Source organism: Heptranchias perlo, chromosome 15 (genome assembly GCF_035084215.1).
Source record: "Heptranchias perlo isolate sHepPer1 chromosome 15, sHepPer1.hap1, whole genome shotgun sequence".
In the NCBI taxonomy this organism is placed as follows: Eukaryota; Metazoa; Chordata; class Chondrichthyes; order Hexanchiformes; family Hexanchidae; genus Heptranchias; species Heptranchias perlo.
Window position 1 is genome coordinate 27,066,971 of NC_090339.1, and position 23,448 is coordinate 27,090,418.

A 23,448-nucleotide genomic window follows, 5' to 3' on the forward strand; every position below is an offset into this window, starting at 1 on the left:
TTATATCAGCTTAATTGTGCCTTTTTTCGTCCTTTTACTTACTTTCTTGAGTTTTAGCAATGCTCCAAGTTGAAACTGATTTTCTTCGAAATCTCCCTGATTTTCTTCGAAATCTCCCTGATTGTCTTCATTTTTGATGCGAGAAACAGAACCTGAAATACACCTAAAAAAAAACCCAGGTTGTTAAATCAGCAATAAAAAACAATCTTAATTATCCTTATAAATAGAGGATGCATACCAGGCGCTCAAATGGGTTATAGTAGATAAAGCTTCTGAGTTTTTATCAATCACATAATTCACAAGTACTGAAAGTCAAAGTCCTATCCTGACATGTATTATCTTTCTACAACACATCATTTCAAACGATATAAATTGTGAAAGTAATAGTTCTTTCTTGTCTTTTTATAGATTTCTGCAATAACTGTTGGGTTGACAATGGCGGTTGACAGTTTAACTTTTCCCTTGGCTCTGTTAATAGCTGGATAGTCAGGGATTTTATTCCTTTGGATAGCAACTTGAATTACAGATGTGAAAACTGATTGGAGAAATAAAAGCTGCTTAATATTATTTTTTAAATTATTCTCGGGATGTGGGCATCGCTGACAGGGCCGGCATTTATTGCCCATCCATAGTGCCCTGAGAAGGTGGTGTTGGGCCTTCTTCATGATCTGCTGAGGTGGTTTGATATAACTGGCTGGCTTAACAGAAGTCAATTAAGAGTCAACTATGTTGGTGTGGGAGCGTTGTCACATGTAGGCCAGACCAGGTAAAAGCAGCCTGTTTCCTTTCCTAAAGTACATTAATGAACCAGCTTGGTCAAGGGGTAGATTTTAAGGAGCATCTTCAAGGAGTAGAGAAGTGGAGAGGTTGAGAGGTTTAGGGATTGAATTCCAGAGCTCAGGGCCGAGACAGCTGAAGATACGACCACCAATGGTGGGGCGAAGGAAATCAGGGACGCACAAGAGGCCAGAGTTGAAGGAAGGCAGAGTTCTCAGACGGTTGCGTGGCTGGAGGAATTTATAGAGATAGGGAGGGGTGAGGCCATGGAGGGATTTGAACGCAAGGATGAAAATTTTAAAATCGTGCCATTGCTGGACCGAGAGCCAATGTAGGTCAGTGAACACAGGGGTGATGGGTGAACGGGACTTCATGTGAGTTAAAATATGAGCAGCAGAGTTCTGGATGAGCTCAAGTTTACGGAGGTACCAGAACTTTTTAGCTGACATAAATCGGTACAGTAGATTTGCAGCTGGTATGTTCCAAAGGGTTCTTATAAGTAAAAAGCAGAACGATGGAGAATGCAGGCATGAACTAATGCAGGTCCTTCTGGGTATATTAGGTTTCCCATACATTTAAGTGCACCAGTCAGAACAAAAGTACCAGAGGCTGTGCACTGCATAAGCGGATTAGGCAACTTTTGCAGGTTTTGAGTTTAAGTAGAGCACAGTTAGCAGCTTAACAAATGGCTCAGCAGAATTATTGTGTTTTGATTGGCTTTTCAGTCAGTAGTGCGTTAGTCCTAATGTATCCAACCTCACAAAAAGTGACACTGAGTAAGGTTGCACACTGTTAGTGAGTAAAGAAGAAATTAACCTGCATAATGTATATCCTAATTGTTCTGAATATTTCATGACATTCAATACCCTGCCTGTGTTCTCAGATTTGAATCTACCCCTAATGAGCTATTATTCAGAGCACTGCTTCTAACCTTTGGCCAACATTTTTATCAGTGCCTTTTAGCTGTCATTAATCGGTATAGTAGGTTTGCAACTGGTATGTACTAAAGGGTTCTTATGCAGAGTTTTGTGTAGGATTAAAATGAATGCCATGGTTGTAGTTTCAAGCAAGAACCCCATTCTCTAAATATCGTATTGAAGGCATTATGAATTAAAGGCAGCAATCTTTGTAGGTGTAAGTGTGTAGGGCTTTGAGGAAATACCTAGACTTAATTACACACAAACCACAAGACACTTCCTTTGAGTGATCTGCAAGTCTGAAAGGGGCCAAAGGATTGTGAAATTATTTATCATCTACCAAAGGGGAATATTTATGTTGGTCCAGGGTTTAACAGAGTAAGGTTTTCAAATGTCTTTTAAATATTAACCATTTTTATTAGCACCTGGCTTCACCCCAGTAGCGCTCCACGTACATTTCCAGCAATATCAAGGCAGGGAAACGAGTGCTGCTGCAGGATTTAAAGGTCTGTAGCAGTTTAAAAGGGTAGCCTTTGAGGTTTTTGATTTTTCAAAGCTGCAAGCTTTTTGGGGGCTTCAAAGTGTCTAGGAGGAGTTTTTCAATGCAGAAAGTTCTTTGTTTTTCAGACTAAGCCATAGAAATTCCAAAGTGATGCGTAGATGAGGAACTCTGTTTGGGGCAGAGTGATACAGAACCCCTAATCGAGGTACCCAATAAGACTAGCCCAAAATGGCTACCAGCATGAGCACCATGCCATACACCTGGAGGGCAAGGCTAGAAGAAGTTTAATGACTTAATCAAGTAAAACAAGTTGGAAGAACACTGCTGTTATCTTCCATTAATTAAGTGTACTAAGCATGCGTGGCACTTATAATGACTTCCCTTTTGACTGGTATGACTGCCCTGACTCATCATTGATTTGTTTAGACATTGCCCTGATTATGAGTCGCAATGACTGGATGCAGTAACCCGACCACAGCGTTGCAATGGCCAAGAGTGACATCCCTGACTCTTGGTTGCTTTGACTGGGCACCAAGTGCCCAGCACTGACTGCTCTGGCTCTGTGGGTTAGGCTTGGTTTTGACTGGGCATTGTTTTGACTTGGCATTGTTTTAGCTGGGCATTGTTTTGACTTGGCATTGTTTTAGCTGGGCATATATTTCCACACTTATCACCTGTAGCTCAATTTGCTGCTAAACTACAATAATTTTAGATAAGAAGTCCTGGAAGCAGTAAAATGCCAGTTTCTAAGCACATGTGAAGGATAAATCACTTGCCCTAGTTATTAGAACAGTGCCCTATTCATTCTTGAACAGTTTTTTTAAAAAAAAACAGATTGCATCTTTCTGAGCATCTCTTTCTGCCTCCACCCCATGCCTATGTCCTTTTATACAGTTTGGAACTTTAAGTGCTTTTCAAAACTTTTTAATTGAATGTGGGAAGAACAACTTATTAAAATATAAGATATTCATTGGTGGATAAGAATCTAATTCAGATTTATTAAAATGCAACTTCAGGCAGTTCTGAGTTCAACGGGTGGGAGATCCATTTGCTGTAGCCACCTGCTGGCGAAGAGCCGTCCTATCAGACAGTTTCCGTATTGTTTAGCTATTGGTGCCACTGGTCTTAGCCCCAAGACTCAGAGGAGCTGGTCTATAAAACCTCCTCAATGTTCCACATTATACACAGCCGATTCTCAGAGAAACACACTGCAAGTAAGTGCCTCAGAAATCAAATTCCCAGCACTGCAAGAATCCAGAGCTTGAATCAGAACTTCTGCCTTTGAAGTTGTTCAATAATGTGAAGCACACTGGAGTGGAATTTGTGGAATATCAGCAAGTTTGTGACTTCACTTCTGTTGGATTTCTCATCTCAGGCAGGACAAGAAAAAAGGTAAAAGAACAGTTTTATTATTAGACAACTTATTTTGTTCAGATAGATACTGTCTTCCCAGAAGCAGAAAGAAAAAAAGAAAAGTGAGAGAAAACAAAATAAGGTATGGAGGGAAAAAAGCTGCTTCAAATAATAAAAATTTGGATAAATAAAGTTGCACGAGTATAAATATTTATGGGTGGAAATTCAGTCACAATTTAAAGCAAAAAGGGCAAGGGACAGAACATTGTTTATTTTATCTCATAATGTGAAGGTCACTCAAATACAAACTGTCAGAACAGAAACATTGAAATGAGCTGATCAATTGTGCTGAGGATTTGAAGAAAGGATTGTGTATTTTTAAATTCCGGTCATGGGTTTGGTAACTCATCCTCCGGTGACAAAATACAGCTTCAGTACATCATTATGATTAGATCTGGGACTTCACAAACTACACCATTATGGTAACTCCAAGACAGATTATAAAAGCTATCAGGGGCTAAATTGGCCGTGTAGTGTCCGTTTTGTAGGCGCTATGTGGACAACTAAGTCTCAAAAATGGCGTCCGAGATGTGCGCGCACACTTCCGATGTGAAGTGCGCTGGATGCCATGTGGCTAAAGGTGTTAAAGGGATATGGGGCTAGGGCGGGTATATGGAGTTAGGTCACTGATCAGCCATGATCTCATCGAATGGCGGAACAGGCTCCAGGGGCTAAATGGCCTACTCCTGTTCCTATGCTCCTATGTTTGTGTGTGCACACCTAACGACCACCGACAGCATGTAGAGTAGGGAGAAGGTGATGCAAATCTGTGTGCAATAATGATTTGAAGCAGCTGTTGAAATTTTGGAACTCCACGCTCCAGCCAACACCCTGTCTTAACCTCGCACAGCTGGACAGGACTTAAACGGCATGAAGGACCCTCCCACCCAGGGCTATTTAAAGGGATTATGATGTACTTACAGGTTAATTACTGGATTATTTCTTCTGGCTGCTGGTGCAATTGGACGTGTTTTTGGACATTTCCTATACTTGGCTAAAGTTTCAATATTCTATAGTGGTCTGGGTGGTCTTGCAGTGCTTTTAGTGTCATTTAAAATATAGTACTGAAAAAACTTGTTTCCAGACATGGGTGGCCTGCTAGGGCTTCCTCTGGGAATTGAACATGACTGGGAACATGCAGAGAGGTCACGCAGAGCAAGACAAGCTGCTAGAAGAGGGAGGAGGATGAGGAGGAGGAGGAGGAGGAGGGCATGCAACAGGAGGTCACATCCAAGGAGCGTCTTCAGGTATCAATTCACTTACCTCAACTTCAGCAACGACCAGTGCAATAGATGCCTGCAGTTCACTACAGAGGTCGTGACTGAAATTGGTCAACTGCTGCAGCCACAACTGCAGCCTCAAAGCAGGGCAAGGACAGCATTGCCTGTGGCTGTCAGGGGAACCGTGGCGCTTAATTTTTATGGCTCTGGCTCTCTTCAGGCTGCCACTGGAGATATCAGCAACATCTCGCAGTTTGCAGTGCACTGTTGTATAAGGGAGGTCATCGAGGCTCTGTACACACTCCGAAACAGAGTCATCTCATTCCCTCTTGCCAGAGACAAGCAGCAAGAGTGAGCACGAGGGTTTGCTCACACTGCAGGCTTCCCCATAGTGCAGGGTGCCATTGACTGCATGCATATTTCCATGTGTACTCCACATCTGAACTCGGCCATATTCATGATCAGAAAAGGATTCCACTCCCTCAATGTGCAGCTGGTGTGCGACCAGATGCAGCGCATCATGCAGGTCAATGTCCACTATCCTGGAAGCAGTCATGATTCCTTCATTCTGCGGCAGTCCTCTGTCTACCTGTATTTCAGCCGGCACGGCAAGTCAAAGGCTGACTACTGGGCAACAAGGGTTATCCCCTCATGAAGTAGCTCATGACTCCGGTCCAGAATGCATAAACACATGCACAGCAGGCCTACAACGAGAGCCATGCTGCCTCACAGAACATCATAGAGTACACCATAGGTGTCCGCAAGCAACGCTTCCTCTGCCTGGTCTGCTCTGGGGGAGCCCTGCAGTATTCAGCTGAGCAGGTACCAAGATTTGTCTTTGTATGCTGCATGCTGCACAACCTGGCCGTTATGAAGGAACAGTCATTGCCACCACCTATCAGGTGAGAACCTGCGCATGAGGAAGAGGCAGAAGAAGAGGAGGAGGAGGACGATGAAGTACAGCAAGAAGTGGAAGAAGAGGCAGGGAGGCTACAAGGTAGACAGGCCCTGTCTGCCAGGGCTCTGCGAGATCAGATTATTAATGAGCGATACCAGTAACCTCAACGACACCTCCCCATTCACCAATAGTCCCACACTCTTTACATTTCCCCTCTCACATGACCATCAAATCGTCCTCCTTATGATTACACATTTGTTCCTCCCTCAGCTCATCGCAGAAATAAAAACCACCACCAAATGCAAATTCAAATCCACATTTATAAATTAACACATGAAATTATATAAACAAAATGAGACTATTTACACTTGTGCACTCCCTTAGAGCCTATCGTTCGTGTGCCTTTACCTTTCCTAGTGCTCCTAGGAGGTACATCCCCAATGGCTGGAGCATGGCTGGTGGAAGGCTGCTGACCTTCAAGTGAGAAGAGTGCAGATGGCCATAGAGGACGACCTCGAGCAGCTCTGGGCCGGGAGGGCCTGGTTTCAGACTGCACCAATCTCCGTCTGGGCTGCAGCAGTCTGGGCTGGTTGGCTGACAGGTAACAGCAAGGGCACCGGCGGAGTGGCAGGAGTGGGAGCAGCAATGCTGTCATCCTAAGAGAGGACAGCAGGTTCATCTGCCACTTTCCCGGGGCAGCGCCCCAGCAATCCTAGTGATCTGTTGGAGAACAGATTGCTGGACTGCTGTGATGCCCTGGAAGTCCCATTCCACAGTGGTACCCAGAGCCATGATAGCAGCAGTCTGAGCTCCAAATGCAGCAGTCACACCTTGAATGACAGATGTTTGTGCTGCAATGGAAGCAGTGACATCGGTCATCAGATGCTGCATCATGGTGGGTTCCACAGTCATGCTGATGGAGGTGACCACCCATTCCACGTGGGAAAGGATGGGCTCCAAGCTCTACGCAAAGCCTTGTGCCAAGTTGGAGCTAGACTCCTCCATGTTCCTTGACATTATGTGCAGGCTTTCTGGCAGGCTTTCCAGTGCCCCAAGCATTTGTTGTGTATGCCCATCAGCCTTCTTCTGTATCCTGGCCCATCAAAGTCATCTCCTGACTCCTCTGCAGCATAGCCAGTGTGCAACCTCGCCCTCTGGCAAGCTGGTACCTGTGGTATCCTTTCCCCCTGCCCTGGGTCTTGTGCACTTGTGCCTGTTGTCTCAGTTCCCACCTCTATCCTAGCCTCTAAACCACGTGCAGTGTCAGTATCTGAACTGGTGGCTGCAAGTGTAAGATCGAGTGACAGTGTGTCTTCTTCATCATTGTCATCTTCCTCTACCTGCTCTGACTGGGCAGGTTCCAGTTCTTCGGTATCTGAAATGTCAAAGGGACATCAGTAGTAGGGAAAATGCTAGAGTCTGTTATAAAGGATACGATAACAGGACACTTAGAAAATATCAACGGGATTAGACAAAGTCAACATGGATTTATGAAAGGGAAATTGTGTTTGACAAACCTACTGGAGTTTTTTGAGGATGTAACTAGTAGAATAGATAAGGGAGAACCAGTGGATGTGGTTTATTTGGATTTTCAGAAGGCCTTTGATAAAGTCCCACATAAGAGGTTAGAGTGCAAAATTAAAGCACATGGGATTGGTGGTAATATACTGGCATGGATTGAAAATTGGATAACAGACAGGAAACAGAGAGTAAAAATAAATGGGTCCTTTTCGGGGTGGCAGGCAGTGACTAGTGGGGTGCCGCAGGGATCAGTGCTTGGGCCCCAGCTATTCACAATATATATCAATGATTTGGATGACGGAACCAAATGTAATATTTCCAAATCTGCTGATGACACAAAACTAGGTGGGATCGTGAGTTGTGAGGAGGACGCAAAGAGGCTTCAAGGCGATTTAGACAAGTTGAGTGAGTGGGCAAATACATGGCAGATGCAGTGTAAGGTGGATAAATGTGAAGTTATCCAATTCGGAAGGAAAAACAGAAAGGCAGAGTATTATTTAAATGGTGATAGATTGGGAAATGTTGATGTACAAAGCGACCCGGGTGTCCTTGTACACCAGTCACTGAAAGCAAACATGCAGGTACAGCAAGCAGTTAGGAAGGCAAATGGTATGTTGGCCTTCATAGCAAGAGGATTTGAGTAGAGGAGCAAGGATGTCTTACTACAGTTCTACAGGGCCTTGGTGAGACCACACCTGGAGTATTGTGTGCAGTTTTGGTCTCCTTACTTAAGAAAGAGTATATTTACCATAGAGGAACTGCAGCAAAGGTTCACCAGACTGATTCCTGGGATGGTAGGACTGTTGTATGAGGAGATTGGGTCAACCAGGCCTGTATTCACTCGAGTTTAGAAGAATGAGAGGGGATCTCATTGAAACATATAAAATTCTGACAGGGCTAGACAGACTGGATGCAGGAACGATGTTTTCCCTGACTGGGGGGTCCAGAATGAGAGGTCACAGTCTCAGGATACGGGGTAGGACATTTAGGACTGAGATGAGGAGAAATTTCTTCACTCAGAGAGTGGTGAACCTGTGGAATTCTCTACCACAGAAGGCTGTGGAGGCCAAGTCCCTGAATATATTTAAGAAGGAGCTAGATAGATTTCTAGACACAAAAGGCATCAACGGGTATGGGGAGAGAGTGGGAATATGGTATTGAGATAGAGGATCAGCCATGATCATATTGAATGGCGGAGCAGGCTCGAAGGGCCGAATGGCCTACTCCAGCTCTTAGTTTCTATGTTTCTATGACACGGGTTCAGGTGGTGGTGCAGGGAGAGGAGAAAGTAAGAAGTACGTGCTTACACCATCTGCAGCACGTGAGTCAAAAAAGATTGTGGGATGAGGGAGAAGTGGGAAGAGAGAAGGATGATTTGGTATGCAGAGACCCTCGTCATTGATCTCTCCAGCGCCGCCAGTGGCCACGGCCTCAGTGATGACCTTTCCAACCATGGCCAGCACTGTCTCCTCCATGGGAATTAGGACATATAGGCACATCTGTCCTCCGTCCGTTCTTTCCTGCTGCCTACTGTTATGCGCCACCTTCTCCTGCAAGAAAGAGGGAAGTGTGTCAGAGAGTGTCCTGCAAGATGCTTGGTTGATGTGGTTGTCATGGTTAAATAGCTGCCAGTGTGTGTGACCCGTGAGTTGTGGGTGTGCAGCTTGCAACAGTGGCAATGTGTGAGGGTGAGAGGAAGCATCTGATTTGAACAGTTGAGAACTGATTGTAAATGTTTGTTGGTAGGTGGGTGATGGGGGGGTTTAGTGAATTGAGCAGTGGATGAGGCTAGTGGTGCAGTTGGTACGATATGCCACTTGAAACTTGAACTCATTCACCTTGACAATTTGTGTTAAATCATTGAACTTCTTCCTGCACTGCATCCATTTTCTTGGCGCTAACTCCTGGCATTGACCCCATCCGCTACTTCCTCTCACTGCCTCTTCAGCATATGTCTGGAGGGCCTCCTGTCCCCCCTGCGGATACAGGACGCCCGTCATTCTCTCTACCTCTTGCACCAAGGCCGCTAGTGCATCATCAGAGAACCTTGGTGCACACTCTGTCGCAGGTGCAGCCATTCTTCAAAGTATCACAGCCCAGGAATCACTTCACAAACAATTCCCATCACTTCTTGTAGCCATAGTGCACCTACCCTTTAAGAGATGCAGGCTGCCTTTAAGTAGCACGTGCCACTCCCGTTATCGGAGCCCTCTGCTGATGTGTGCAGCCAATCAACAGTGCAGATAGTGCTGGCTGCACACAGCTGTCATTTAAAACAGCACGAATGTTACGTACCAACGGGCGCGGGTTAATAGCTTACCACAATCCAGTGCCCGTTTTCGGGGGTTATCCAATTTAACCCCCATTATTTTTAACAGTTTAAAATAAGATTATGTAGGGATTTAATAAACAGCTGACAGAAATCCCACTATAAAAAGCATGGTTTACCCACTGGAAATTTCATTTATAAATTGCCTAGGACCATGGCAGCAATCATTCATTAAAACAACATTGGCCAGGAAATTCCTCAGAGCTGCTCCCGCTCCACTGCCGTAACTTCGCCAGAAGTGCAGTGGAAGTTTTGGCGATGGAAAGGGATGGAGCTTCTGCTGCACTTCTGGCAAAGTTACAGCAACAGAGCAGGAGCAGCTCCAAGGAAATACCCAGCCATTATGTTTTACTTCGCTATAGCGTACACGGTAGTAATAATAGGGATAAATTATCAGGAAAGGTTAGAGTAACTTAAGCTTTACCATTTAGAAAGAAAGCGACTAAGGTGGTATAGATAAACAAAGCTCATATTAGAACCACAAAGTATGCCAGGAAAGTAGGATCAAAGGACATAAATAAAAATTAGTGAAAAGTAAATTTGGAATAGAAATCAAGAAAAATATACTCAGAGTGATAAATCTACCAAGCACTAAACAGTGTATTTAGGGCAAAAACAATGAGGCTATTGAGATTCCTGTCCAAAACAGCCAGAAACACGTACCATGTTTGCTGCTACTAAATGCAACATTTATTAAAAAATCATTTATTAACGCGCATCAAGGTAGATAAATCTCCGGGACCTGATGAAATGTATCCCAGGACGTTATGGGAGGTTAGGGAGGAAATTGCGGGTCCCCTAGCAGAGATATTTGAATCATCCACCGCTACAGGTGAGGTGCCTGAAGATTGGAGGGTAGCAAATGTTGTGCCTTTGTTTAAGAAGGGCGGCAGGGAAAAGCCTGGGAACTACAGACCAGTGAGCCTGACATCTGTAGTGGGTAAGTTGTTAGAGGGTATTCTGAGGGACAGAATCTACAGGCATTTGGAGAGGCAGGGACTAATTAGGAACAGTCAGCATGGTTTTGTGAGAGGAAAATCATGTCTCACGAATTTGATTGAGTTTTTTGAAGGGGTAACCAAGAAGATAGATGAGGGCTGTGCAGTAGACGTGGTCTACATGGACTTCAGCAAAGCATTTGACAAGGTACCGCATGGTAGGTTGTTACATAAGGTTAAATCTCATGGGATCCAAGGTGAGGTAGCCAATTGGATACAAAATTGGCTTGACGACAGAAGACAGAGGGTGGTTGTCGAGGGTTGTTTTTCAAACTGGATGCCTGTGTCCAGCGGTGTGCCTCAGGGATCGGTGCTGGGTCCGCTGTTATTTGTTATTTATATTAATGATTTGGATGAGAATTTAGGAGGCATGGTTAGTAAGTTTGCAGATGACACCAAGATTGGTGGCATTGTGGACAGTGAAGAAGGTTATCTAGGATTGCAACGGGATCTTGATAAATTGGGCCAGTGGGCCGATGAATGGCAGATGGAGTTTAATTTAGATAAATGTGAGGTGATGCATTTTGGTAGATCGAATCGGGCCAGGACCTACTCCGTTAATGGTAGGGCGTTGGGGAGAGTTATAGAACAAAGAGATCTAGGAGTACAGATTCATAGCTCCTTGAAAGTGGAGTCACAGGTGGATAGGGTGGTGAAGAAGGCATTCAGCATGCTTGGTTTCATTGGTCAGAACATTGAATGCAGGAGTTGGGATGTCTTGTTGAAGTTGTACAGGGCATTGGTGAGGCCACACTTGGAGTACTGTGTACAGTTCTGGTCACCCTATTATAGAAAGGATATTATTAAACTAGAAAGAGTGCAGAAAAGATTTACTAGGATGCTACCGGGACTTGATGGTTTGACTTACAGGGAGAGGTTAGACAGACTGGGACTTTATTCCCTGGAGAGTAGGAGGTTAAGGGGTGATCTTATAGAAGTCTATAAAATAATGAGGGGCATAGATAAGGTCGATAGTCAAAATCTTTTCCCAAAGGTAGGGGAGTCTATAACGAGGGGGCACAGATTTAAGGTGAGAGGGGAGAGATACAAAAGGGTCCAGAGGGGCAATTTTTTCACTCAAAGGGTGGTGAGTGTCTGGAACGAGCTGCCAGAGGCAGTAGTAGAGGCGGGTACAATTTTGTCTTTTAAAAAGCATTTGGACAGTTACATGGGGAAGATGGGTATCGAGGGATATGGGCCAAGTGCAGGCAATTGGGACTAGCTTAGTGGTATAAACTGGGCGACATGGACATGTTGGGCCGAAGGGCCTGTTTCCATGTTGTAACTTCTATGATTCTATGATTCTATGAATAGACCTACCTGAAGCAACATTGCAATGGTTCCTGCTGCAGCAGATAATGGCTCAGCTGCAGAAAAAACTTTCCTGAAGGCCAGTCTAGTGGCTTTAAGATAGTTTTCAAAGTAGACTGTCCCTTAAACTGTGCTTACCGCAAAATTTTCAAAAACTCAAGAGTAGGTTTGTACTAAAACAGACCGTTCCTGTTCCTGGAGAGGTATTGTCTGATGCATGCATGCTACACACAGCTCTGGAGAATTATGGTCTAATGCAATTTTTTTGAACGATGTCTCACTTTTCACTTCATATATTCAGAATCTGCTTCTTTATTGTACCAACATATGCGTGCATGAAAATTGAAAGTGAATAATTTAAAGACAGAAAACAATTGTACGTGGAAGCAAAACACAAAAAGATCAAATGGGATTCTGGATTTTATACATAGGGGCCTTGAATACAAAGGTAGTGATGAGTCTGGTTAGACCACAGTTACAGTACTGTGTGCAGTTTTGAGCAATCCAATATAGAAAGGATATTGGAGCCATGGAAAAAGTGCAATGTAAGCCTTTTTTAAAATTATTCATTCTTGGGATGTGGGCGTCCCTAGAAAGGCCACATTTATTGCCCATCCCTAGCTGCACTGAAAAGGTGGTGGTGGGTCATCTTCTTGAACCATTTCAGTCCTTGTGCTGAAGGTGCTCCCATAATGCTGTTAGATAGGGAGTTCCAGGATTTTGATCCAGCAATGATGAAGGAGTGAATGATTATTATTATGTTGATGACAAGGATGAGAGGATATAGGTATGACAAGAGACTTGAAAAATGAAAGCTATATTTACTAGAAGGTTTAGGGAGGATCTAATAGAAGTGTTCAAAATGACTTGATAGGGTAAATATTGAAAGATTATTTCCACTGATCAGTGACAGTAACAAGGCAAACTAAATTCAGGATTAGTATGAGAAGTGGCGTTTTCTTTTGTGCAAAGAATTATTAGGATATGAAGGCCCCAAAAATCCATGACAGCTCTGGTGTACTGCCACAACTTTAGCAGGGGTACACCAGAATGGTTGGAAACTAGGCCAGGTCGCAGATACTCTGGATCCAAGGTCACCGAACTTTCTGTGTTGACCTGTTGGGTGAAGAATCTGTGCTCACCCCAAACATTGCCAGTGTTTTAAAGGGGTGGGGCTGGCAGGCAGGGATTCCCCAAGTCAGGAGTTCCTGTGTCCTGAGTGTTCACTAGGACTCGGCATAGCGTCAGCCTGGTCAGACCAGTTATACCTCTCCAACAACTGGCGGAGGTGGGGCCCACCGGGGGCTTATTCAGGCCGAGATTCTGGCCTGGACACCTGAAAATTTAATGGGCAACATTAAAATTATATTTAAAGCCATCCCCTTGTAAAAGGGATACAGGGGTTCCCCACTGCTGATCTGCGCTTCTAGCGGGCTGCGCATGCGCAGTAAGATCTGTCAGCTGGAGGAGCTCTATTTAAAGGGGCTGTCCTCCATTGACAGATGCTGCAACAAATAGAAAAAATTAAAGCATGGAGCAGCCCATGGGGAAGGCTGCTCCCAGTTTAATGATGCCTCACTCCAGGTATCAATACACGGGGTGAGGAGGAGGGGGAGGAGAGAGATCTTCCCCCGGCGGGCAGGAGGAAGCGGCCTTCCTCTGCCACCAGGAAGGCCTGGCTTGAGGTGGCAGAGGAGGTCACCTGCACCACCAATATATCGCCCACCTGCATACAGTGCAGGAGGCGCTCCAATGACCTCAGTAGGTCAGCCGAAGTGAGTACACATACTCTTTCCCCTACACTCCGTCTGCCACATCACCGCCCCCACCCCACATCTCCTTCTGCACTGCCAACACTACTCTGTCACATCACGCCTCATACCCACTCAAACCTCATCCTCATCTTACCTGCACCTACTCACCTCGCCAGTACTCATCCCGCCACTACCACTCAACCCAATCCTCATACAATCTCATGATTCTATCTCATACTCACCCTCTCATGCATCTCTTTCACAGTCAGCCTCACTCAACCTGCCATCACATATGTGCAGTAGGCAGCGTAAGGCAAACGTGTCGTGAGCATGAAGGGGATGCACAAGAGTGTTTGAGGGTTTGTCATGGTTTCTACTTATATTGAATTTCTGAGCAACTCACATCACATATTATATTGGCACCACTACTGCCATGTCTTTGCGAATCTTGTCTGGTTTGTGCAATAATGCCCTTTCCTGAGGATCACTATGAAGACCCACAACTGATACCGCCCATTGTGTCACTGCAGAGTGGGTGTAGGTGTATTTGCAGGGCTCTTTTGTGCAGACGGCTGAGAGACGTCGGCGATGTCCCCGGTTGCACCCTGGAAGGATGCGGAGGAGAAGTTGTTGAGGGCAGTGGTGACTTTGACAGCGACAGGTAAGAAGATGGTGCTCGGGCCAGCCGGGAGCAGCTTGGCATGAAGGAGGCTGCAGATGTCCACGACTACATGTCGAGTGACTCTGAGCCTCCGTGTGCACTGCTCCTCAGAGAGGTCCAGGAAGCTGAGCCTTGGTCTGTGGACCCTGTGGTGAGGGTAGTGCCCTCTGCGACGCATCTCTCTCTGTGGTAGCCCTCCTTCCTGCTGTACGGGTGGATGTGTCACAGCGCTCTGTTGTGGAGCTCCACGTGTCAGAGGTGGACGGCGTGGATGGCGAGGCTGGTGAGGCTGGTGATGCTGTTCGCCCTCCGAGGAGGTCATGACTGCAGCTACGGCGGCCCCCATCCGGAAGATGTACATCTGAGGGGGTCCTCAAGGTAGGTACATGTCTCTGGACCCCGGGGTAAGTGTGCAAGTTAGTGACTTTGATTGTCAGAAGGAGGGTGGTGGAGGCCAAACTTTGTCCCAAGTGACAGAGTGGCCTCCTGCAATGAGTGAGGGTCTTCCCCTCCACCTGTCAAATGGACCTTTGCAGCTGCCACAGGCTGACAGCTGCAAAGGTCCATTTGAACTGGGAGTGTTTCCCCCAGTGTGGGAAACAGTCCCAGTATGCTTTAAAATCCCACCCCTCCTCACATAATCCCTTAATCAGGTCAGTTAATGACCTGAACAAGCAAAGTAAATAGCTTCAAGTGGCATCCCGCTGGCTTTAATTGCCTGCGGGATTCCCACCAGCGGGGGCTGCGCGCGCACGCCGGCGCGTCAGTGGGGGACCTGGAAGTGGGCGGGTTGGAGTCGGGCTCCCGACCCACTCTGGGATTCTCCGATTTTCGGAGCCCCCCCGCCAGGAATGCACCCGATAGCGGGTGCTAAAATGACGCCCATTAGGTCAAAAGCTTGGTCAAAGAGGTAGGTTTATGAGTGTCTGAAAGGAGAGATAGGTAGAGAGGCGGAGAGCAAATGTGTCATAAGGCAGTCACATTTTATGAAGTCCAAATAATATGGGGTGATGGTTCTACAAAATTTGCTAATTTTGGCTCAAATCTAAGATTATAATGGTTATTAACATCTCTTCTGCCTTCATCTCCTTGCATCAATTATTAGATGCATGATAGTCTTTCCTTTCAAAACAGTTTGGTCCATAAACAAAATTTGAGCTTGTTCAGTGTTGGACATGTTGGAGAGTTCAGCAGGTTACAAATTAGGTTTTGGCGCTAATAAATTGATAATCAAGGGTGTTAGCCTTGGCTCAGTGGCTAGCACTTTTGCCTCTGAGTCATAAGGTCATAGGTTCAAGCTCCACTCCAGGACTTGAGCACATAATCTACCACTGAGGGAGTGCTGCACTGTTGGAGGTGCCATCCTTTGAATGAGAAGTTAAACTGAGGCTTCATCTGCTCCCACAGGTGAATATAAAAGATGTCATGGCATTATTCAAAGAAGAGCAGGGGAGTTCTCCTGGTGTCCCAACATTTATCCTTCAACCAACATCACTGAAATCAGATTAGTTGGTCATTATCTCATTGCCGTGTGCAAATTTAATGCCATTTTCCCCTAAATTACAACAGTGACTACACTTCGAAAGTACTTCGTTAGCTGTAAAAGCTTTAGGGCATCCAGAGGCCGTGAAAGGCGCTGTATAAATGCAATTTCTTTCCTTTCCTTACTATTGGGGGAAAAGGTTTCAGGAGGCAATTAGTCAAAGAGAAAAGGAGCTTTAGCTTGACCTTGTCCTCCACCACATTGGGACATCCTGAAGTTGTGAAAGGCACTATATAAATGCAAGTTCTTTCTTAATAGAAAAATACTGCAAGCACTTAATATGAAAATTAATTTGCTCATTGGTTTTAATAATGCAGGTCAGCATTTATTGTTGGTACAAAATGTTAAGAGGAAAATGAGGCACAGCATGAAAGGAAAGTACACCAAGAAAGTGAGTGGCAATAACACTAGACCAAAAGGCAAAGCAATGTCCATATTTAATTCATTAGTAGTAATGGACTGTGGAAGTTACTTAACAATGAGTGTGGTCAGGAGTGCGTTGTAATTGAATTTTGAAGTCCACTCCTCAGAAGATGAACCTACAAACTTTGTAGTGAACAATTGTGAGTTGCTCTCCTTCAGAGCCTGTGAATTTGAAGATTCACTTGACCACTGCAGTGTTAGTCTCCGCAGTTAATCAGTGCTACTATCACCACAAGTTGGAAAATCTTCTGGAACTTTATCGGCAGATGTTCTGCACCAACATACTTTAAAATAGGATCATAATTATTGGAAAATATAAAATCAATCTGAAAGAAGTACAAAATCTCAATAATGAGTGAACTGAGCAAGCAGCAGCTGCAGAACCTATCGGGAGACCCAGAGCAGCAGATTTAAACAGAGCAGCAGCAGAGCCTATTGGGAGACCCAGACCCTAACCCAGAGGGGAAACAAACAGAGGGGAAAACTCAAAAAGTGACGTCATAGTGAGCACAGAGTAAGGAGCAACGGAGCCAAGGAATTAAAGCTAATTGTTTAATTTATAATTTATATAATATCCTTTAGCGCCGAAGGTAAGTCAGTGCAAGTATTTAGTTTATTGGCAAGTGTTTTTCGTGGATATTGTGTTTAGTGGCTAGTGTCTTTAGTGCTTGGATAGTGTTTTTTAGTGGTTAGTATTTTAGAGCTCAACTTTGAAATGGTGGCGTGTTGTCAGTGGCGGGGGTGAAGGTACGTGTGGCAAACCCAAATAAACAAAACTTACCGTTTCTGACGCGATTGTAATGTAATTGATGGTGATTAAAGGTCTTTCCGGGTTTTGGGCCCGGCACCAGCCTGATTGACAAGCTGACTGCCGACAGAAGCTGCAACGTGAGGGGGGGGGAGAGAAAAAGAGAGAGCGAGACGTCATCTGGCGCTGGAACGGAAGATCGGGGTGGGGGAGAAGAAGATCGGGGGGGGGGGTGAGGGGAAGATCAGGGGGGGAGAGGGGAAGATCGGGGGGGGAGGAGAAGATCGGGGGGAGAGGGGAAGATCGGGGGGGAGAGGGGAAGATCAGGGGGGGAGAGGGGAAGATCGGGGGGGAGGAGGAGAAGATCGGGGGGGAGGAGAAGATCGGGGGGGAGAGGGGAAGATCAGGGGGGGAGAGGGGAAGATCAGGGGGGGAGAGGGGAAGATCAGGGGGGAGAGGGGAAGATCGGGGGGGGAGAGTTTGAGATCGGGGAGGGGAGAGGGGAAGATCGGGGAAACATCGGGGGAGTGAAGAGGGAGACATCGGGGGGGGGGGGGCTGAAGAGGGGGAGATCGGAGAAGGAGACATTGGATGTCAGAGCAGGGTGGAAAGGTAGGTTGATTTTGTGTTTTAACTTCGTGCAAGCGTGAATCAGAAGCCGTGGGAAAACCGCCCAGGTAAGTTAAAAATCGTTCTAATTACCTAATATGTCACAAGTAAAGTGCCTTAAGTACCTCAATGAGGTACACTTGGTTCATTAACTATCATCCTGCCGGCTTTAATTGCCGGCGGGACTTCCGGATTTGGGACGCCCGCGCGCACACAGGTGCGTCCGTGGGGAACTCGGAAGTCGGTGGGTTGGAGCCAGCTTCCGAATCCGCTCTGCAATTTTCGCTGGCCCCCGCCCCCAACGCACCTGCAATTTATGTGTAAAATCGAGCCCTAGTGTCAGATAAACAGTAAAGTGCCTTAGAGTTAAACAAACAATTAATGCGTGGCTGCAGCAATGGTGCAGGAGGGAGGGCTTCAGATTCCTGGGGTATTGGGACCAGTTCAGGGGCAGGAGAGATCTGTTCAAGATGGACAGGTTACACCTCAACAGAGCTGTGACCAATGTCCTCGCGGGGAGGTTAACTAGTGCTGTGGGGGAGAGTTTAAACTAATATGGCAGGGGGGTAGGCATTAGGAGGAAACACTAGGGAGGAGAAACAAGGCGCACAGAGGACTGGGAGGGACAAGTAGCACTAGAGTAAAGAGTAGTTCAGAAATAGGAGGAATCAGCCAGGGGCAAATGCGAGACGGGCTAAGATGAGTTTGGAGTGCATGTGCGTAAATGCACGTAGTGTGGTAAATAAGGTTGGTGAGCTGCAGGCTCAAGTCGCCATATGGGACTATGGCAATAACAGACACCTGGCTCAAAGAACAGGAGGATTGGGTATTTAATATTCCTGGCTACAAGGTATTCAGGAAAGATAGGGAAGGAAAGAAAGGGGGGGTGGTGGCAGTATTGATCAAAGAAACTATTATAGCACTGGAAAGGGGTGATGTAGTTGAGGGGTCAAAGACAGAATCTATTTTGTTGAAGTAAGGAACAATAGAGGAGTTATTACGCTACAGGGTATAGACTATAGGCCACCAAATAGTGGGAAGGAGTTAGAGGAGAACATTTACAGGCAAATTACAGAAAGAAGCAAGAACTATAGAGTAGTGATAATGGGGGACTTCAATTTAGTCCAATATAGACTAGGACAGTAACAGTATAAAGGGCAAAGAGGGGGAGAAATTCCTAAAATGTGTTCGAGAGAACTTTCTGGAACAGTGTGTTTCCAGCCCAACCAAGAAGGAAACAGCGCTGGATCTACTTCTAGGGAATGAAGTGGGGCAGCATTTGGGGAACAGTGATCATAATATTGTTACGTTAGAATAGTTATGGAAAAGGACAATGCTTAACTGGAAGAGAGTAACTTTCAGTGAATTATAAAGGGATCTTGCCCAGGTGGATTTGAATCAAAAATTGGCAGGCAAAACAGTGTTTGAACAATTGGAGGCCTTCAAGGAGGAGATGGTTCGGGTATAGAGTAGACACATCCCTAAGAGGGCGGAAGGAAGGGCACCCAAAGCTAGTGCTCCCTGGAAGACTATAGATTTGGAAATTAAAATGAAACAGAAAAAGGAGGCTTCTGACAAATGTAAGGTTCATTATACAGTAGCAAACCAGGCTGAATATAGAAAGTATAGAGATCATCTAAAAAAGAGAGTAAGGGGGGAAAAAAGAGAGTATGAGAATAGATTAGCATAAAAGGTAACCCAAAAGTCTTTTACAAACATACAAATGGTAAAAGGGTAGACAAAGGAAGTGTGGGACCGATTAGGGACAAAAAAGGAGATCTTGTGTAGGCAAAGGCATGGCTGAGACACTAAATGAATACTTTGCATCTGTCGTCACTAGAGAAGAGGATGTTGCCATTGTAGCAGTAAAGGAAGAGGTAGTAGCGATATTGGATAGGATAAAAATAGTTAATGAGGAGGTACTTAAAAGATTGGCAGTACTCAAAGTGGAAAAGTCCACCCGGTCCAGATGTGATGCATCCTTGGTTACTGAGGGAGGTAAGGGTGGGAAATCATGGAGGCTCTGGCCACAATCTTCTAATCTTCCTTAGATATGGGGATGGTGCCAGAGGAATGGAGGATTGCAAATGTTACACCCCTGTTCAAAAAAGGGGCGAGGGATAAACCTAGCAATTACAGACCAGTCAGCCTAACATCGGTGGTAGGGAAACTTTTAAAGACAATAATCCAGGACAAAATTCATTGGCACTTGGAAAAATATGGGCTAATAAATGAAAGTCAGCACGGATTTGTTAAAGGAAAATCATGTTTGACTAACTTGATTGAGTTCTTTGATGAAGTTACGGAGAGGGGTGATGAGTGTAGTGCGGTTGATGTGTAAATGGGCTTTCAAAAGGCATTTGATAAAGAACCACATAGTAGACTTGTTAGCAAAATTAAAGCCTATGGGATTAAAGGGACAGTGGCAGCATGGATACAAAATTGGCTAGGGGACAGAAAGCAGAGATTAGTGGTGAACGGTTGTTTCTCAGACTGGAGGGAAGTATATAGTGGTGTTCCCCGGGAGTCAGTATTAGGATCATTGCTCGTTTTGATATATATTAATGATCTGACTTGGGTATCGAGGATATAATTTCAAAGTTTGCAGATCACACAAAACTTGGAAATATAGTAAACAATGTGGAGGATAGTAACAGACTTCAGGAGGACATAGACAGGCTGGTGAAATGGGCAGACACATGGCAGATGAAATTTAACACAGAGAAATGTGAAGTAATGCATTTTAGTAGGGAGAGTGAGGAGAGACAATATAAACTAAATTGTACAATTTTAAAGGAGGTGCAGGATCAGAGAGACTTGTGGGTGCGTATACACAAATCTTTGAAGGTGGCAGGACAAGTTGAGAAGTTTGTTAAAAAAGTATATGGGATACTGGACTCTTTTGATAGAGGTTTAGAGTAGAAAAGCGAGGAAGTTACGCTAAACCTTTATAAAACACTGGTTAGGCCTCACCTGGAGTATTGTGTTCAATTCCGGGCACACTCTTTAGGAAGGATGTCAAGGCCGTGGAGAGGGTGCAGAAGAGATTTACAAGAATGGTGCCAGGGATGAGGGACTTCAGTTATATGGAGAGACTGGAGAAGCTGGGGTTGTTCTCCTTAGAACAGAGAAGGTTAAGGGGAGATTTGATAAAAGTTTTCAAGATCATGAACGATTTTGACAGGGCAAATAAGGAGAAACTGTTTCCAGTGGCAGAAGGGTCGGAAACCAAAGGACACAGATTTAAGGTGGTCAGCAAAAGAGCCAGAGCTGACACGAGGAAACATTTTTTACACAGCGAGTTGTATTGATCTGGAATGCGCTGCCTGAAAGGGTGATTCAATAATAACTTTCAAAAAGGAATTGGATAAATACTTGAAGGGAAAAAATTTACAGGGCTATGGGGAAAGAAATGGGGAATGGGACTAAATAGATAGTTCTTCAAAGAGCCCGCACAGGCATGATGGACCGAATGGTCTCCTTCAGTGCTGTACCTACTTTGATACTATGATCTTGTATCATTTCTGGTATGAGGCAGGCAAGTTTATCCAGCCTGCTAGTGCACTCTTGATCATTTGGAAGTACATTGCTCTAAAAAAAAAAATTTTTCAACTGTCTCTAAAATAAAAAAGATATGCCAGTAAAAGTATCACAGCAGCCCTGACAGAAGCATTCCAGTTTCAGATTTTTCCCCAAAAAGTTGAAGATGAAGTAAGAAAGTCAGTTGTATTTTTTCTATTTTTTGTGAGATCTTATTTTTGTTATTTTTTCTTCATTTGTTTAGTTCCCTGCTGAAGAAAAGATTTCTTCATTGTTGCCATTTAAGTGCAAATCTACCAGTTACTTGTGAATCTGAGCCTGTTTCCAATCACTAAATGGCTGCAGCGAACACTGTGGTGTTTCTCGCTCTTCTACTAACCTGTCGGATTGTCATTACTCTTGGGCAAGGAGGATCTTCCAAAAATACTTCCAGTGAGAACTTTATTGCAGAAAATCTAAAACCAAACAGAATTCCTACTCCAAGTCCAACAAGGCCTAAAGCTGCACTGCCCTATAAGGATGGATATCAGAATACTGCCACGCCCTCAGATAAAACAACAGGGTCCTCTTCATCTCCTCCTATGTGCATTAAACGAACAGAAATACGACATGCTTTTAAATACATCAATTCTGTGGTCTCCTGCATAATCTTCGTGGTAGGAATCATTGGGAATTCTACACTGCTCCGAATCATCTACAAGAACAAATGTATGAGAAATGGACCGAATGTCTTAATCGCCAGCCTTGCTCTGGGAGATCTGGTCTACATCCTTATAGACATCCCAATTACCGTATACAAGGTCTGATGGATATGAGAAAAGGGGCAAATAGAAAAGGCATGGCTCTTTGATGGATGGGGGGAATGAATAAGCTTTACCATGAGAAAGCCAGACTTTATTGGGAAGATAAGGCTGTGCATAAGAACATAAGAAATAGGAGCAGTAGTAGGCCATATGGCCCCTCGAGCCTGCTCCACCATTCAATAAGATCATGACTGATCTTTGACCTTAACTCTACTTTCCCACCCGATCCCATATCCCTTGATTCCCTTAGAGTCCAATAATTTATCAATCTCAGTCTTGAATATACTCAACGACTGAGCATCCACAGCCCTCTGGGGTAGAGAATTCCAAAGATTCACAACCCTCTGAGTGAAGAAATTTCTCCTCCTCTCAGTCCTAAATGGCCGGCCTCTTATCCTGACACTATGCCCCCTAGATCTAGACTTTCCAGCCAGGAGAAACAGCCTCTCAGCAACCACCCTGTTAAGGCCACTCAGAATCTTGTATGTTTCAATGAGATCATCTCCCATTCTTCTAAACTCGAGAGAGTATAGGCCCATTCTACTCAATCTCCCCTCAGGACAACCGTCTCATCCCAGGAATCAATCTAATGAACCTTTATTGCACCGCCATTAAGGCGAGTAAATCCTTCCTTAGGTAAGGAGACCAAAACTGTACACACTACTCCAGGTGAGGTCTCACCAAAGCCCTGTACAACTGCAGCAAGACTTCTTTACTCTTGTACTCCAAATCCCCTTTCAAAAGACGTTTGATAAAGTGACACATAAAAGGCTTGTCAGCAAAATTAAAGCCCATGGAATAAAAGGGGCAGTGGCAGCGTGGATACAAAATTGGCTAAGTGACAGGAAACAGAGAGTAGCAGTGTACGGTTGTTTTTTGGACAGGAGGAAGGTATACAGTGGTGTTCCCCAGAGGTCGGTACTAGAACCACTGCTTTTTTTAATATATATTAATAACTTGGAATTTGGTATACAGGGCACAATTTCAAAATTTGCAGATGACAAAATTTGGAAGTGTAGTGAACAGTGAGGAGGATAGTAATAGACTTCAAGAGGACATGGACAGGCTGGTGGAATGGGATGGGGGGATATGGTAAATGAAATTTAACGCAGAGAAGTGTGTAGTGATGCATTTTGGCAGGAAGAACGAGGAGAGGCATTATAAACTAAATAGTACAATTCTAAAGGGGGTGCAGGAACAGAGAGGTTTCAAGATATATGTGCACAAATCTTTGAAGGTGGCAGGACAGGTTGAGAAAGTGGTTAAGAAAGCATACGGGATCCTGGGCTTTATAAATAGAGGCATAAAGCACAAAAGCAAGGAAGTTATGTTGAACCTTTATAAAACACTGGTTCAGCCACAACTGGAGTATTGTGTCCAATTCTGGGCACTACACTTTCAGAAGCATGTGAAGGCCTTAGAGAGGGTGCAGAAAAGATTTACTAGAATGGTTCCAGTTACGTGGATAGACTGGAGAAGCT

General features: G+C 44.8%; 1 protein-coding gene across 1 annotated transcript in view; it reads left to right on the top strand.

Moving 5' to 3' along the window:
• The first annotated feature begins 3,396 nt into the window (after window positions 1–3,396).
• Window positions 3,397–23,448, top strand: part of LOC137332926 (endothelin receptor type B-like) — a 36,907-nt gene continuing 16,855 nt past the window's right edge. Inside the window, exons 1-2 of the mRNA XM_067996961.1 lie at window positions 3,397–3,588; window positions 21,409–21,964. Of these exons, the coding sequence (XP_067853062.1) occupies window positions 21,500–21,964 (465 nt within the window). The 5' untranslated portion in view covers window positions 3,397–3,588; window positions 21,409–21,499. The remainder of the gene's footprint in view (window positions 3,589–21,408; window positions 21,965–23,448) is intronic.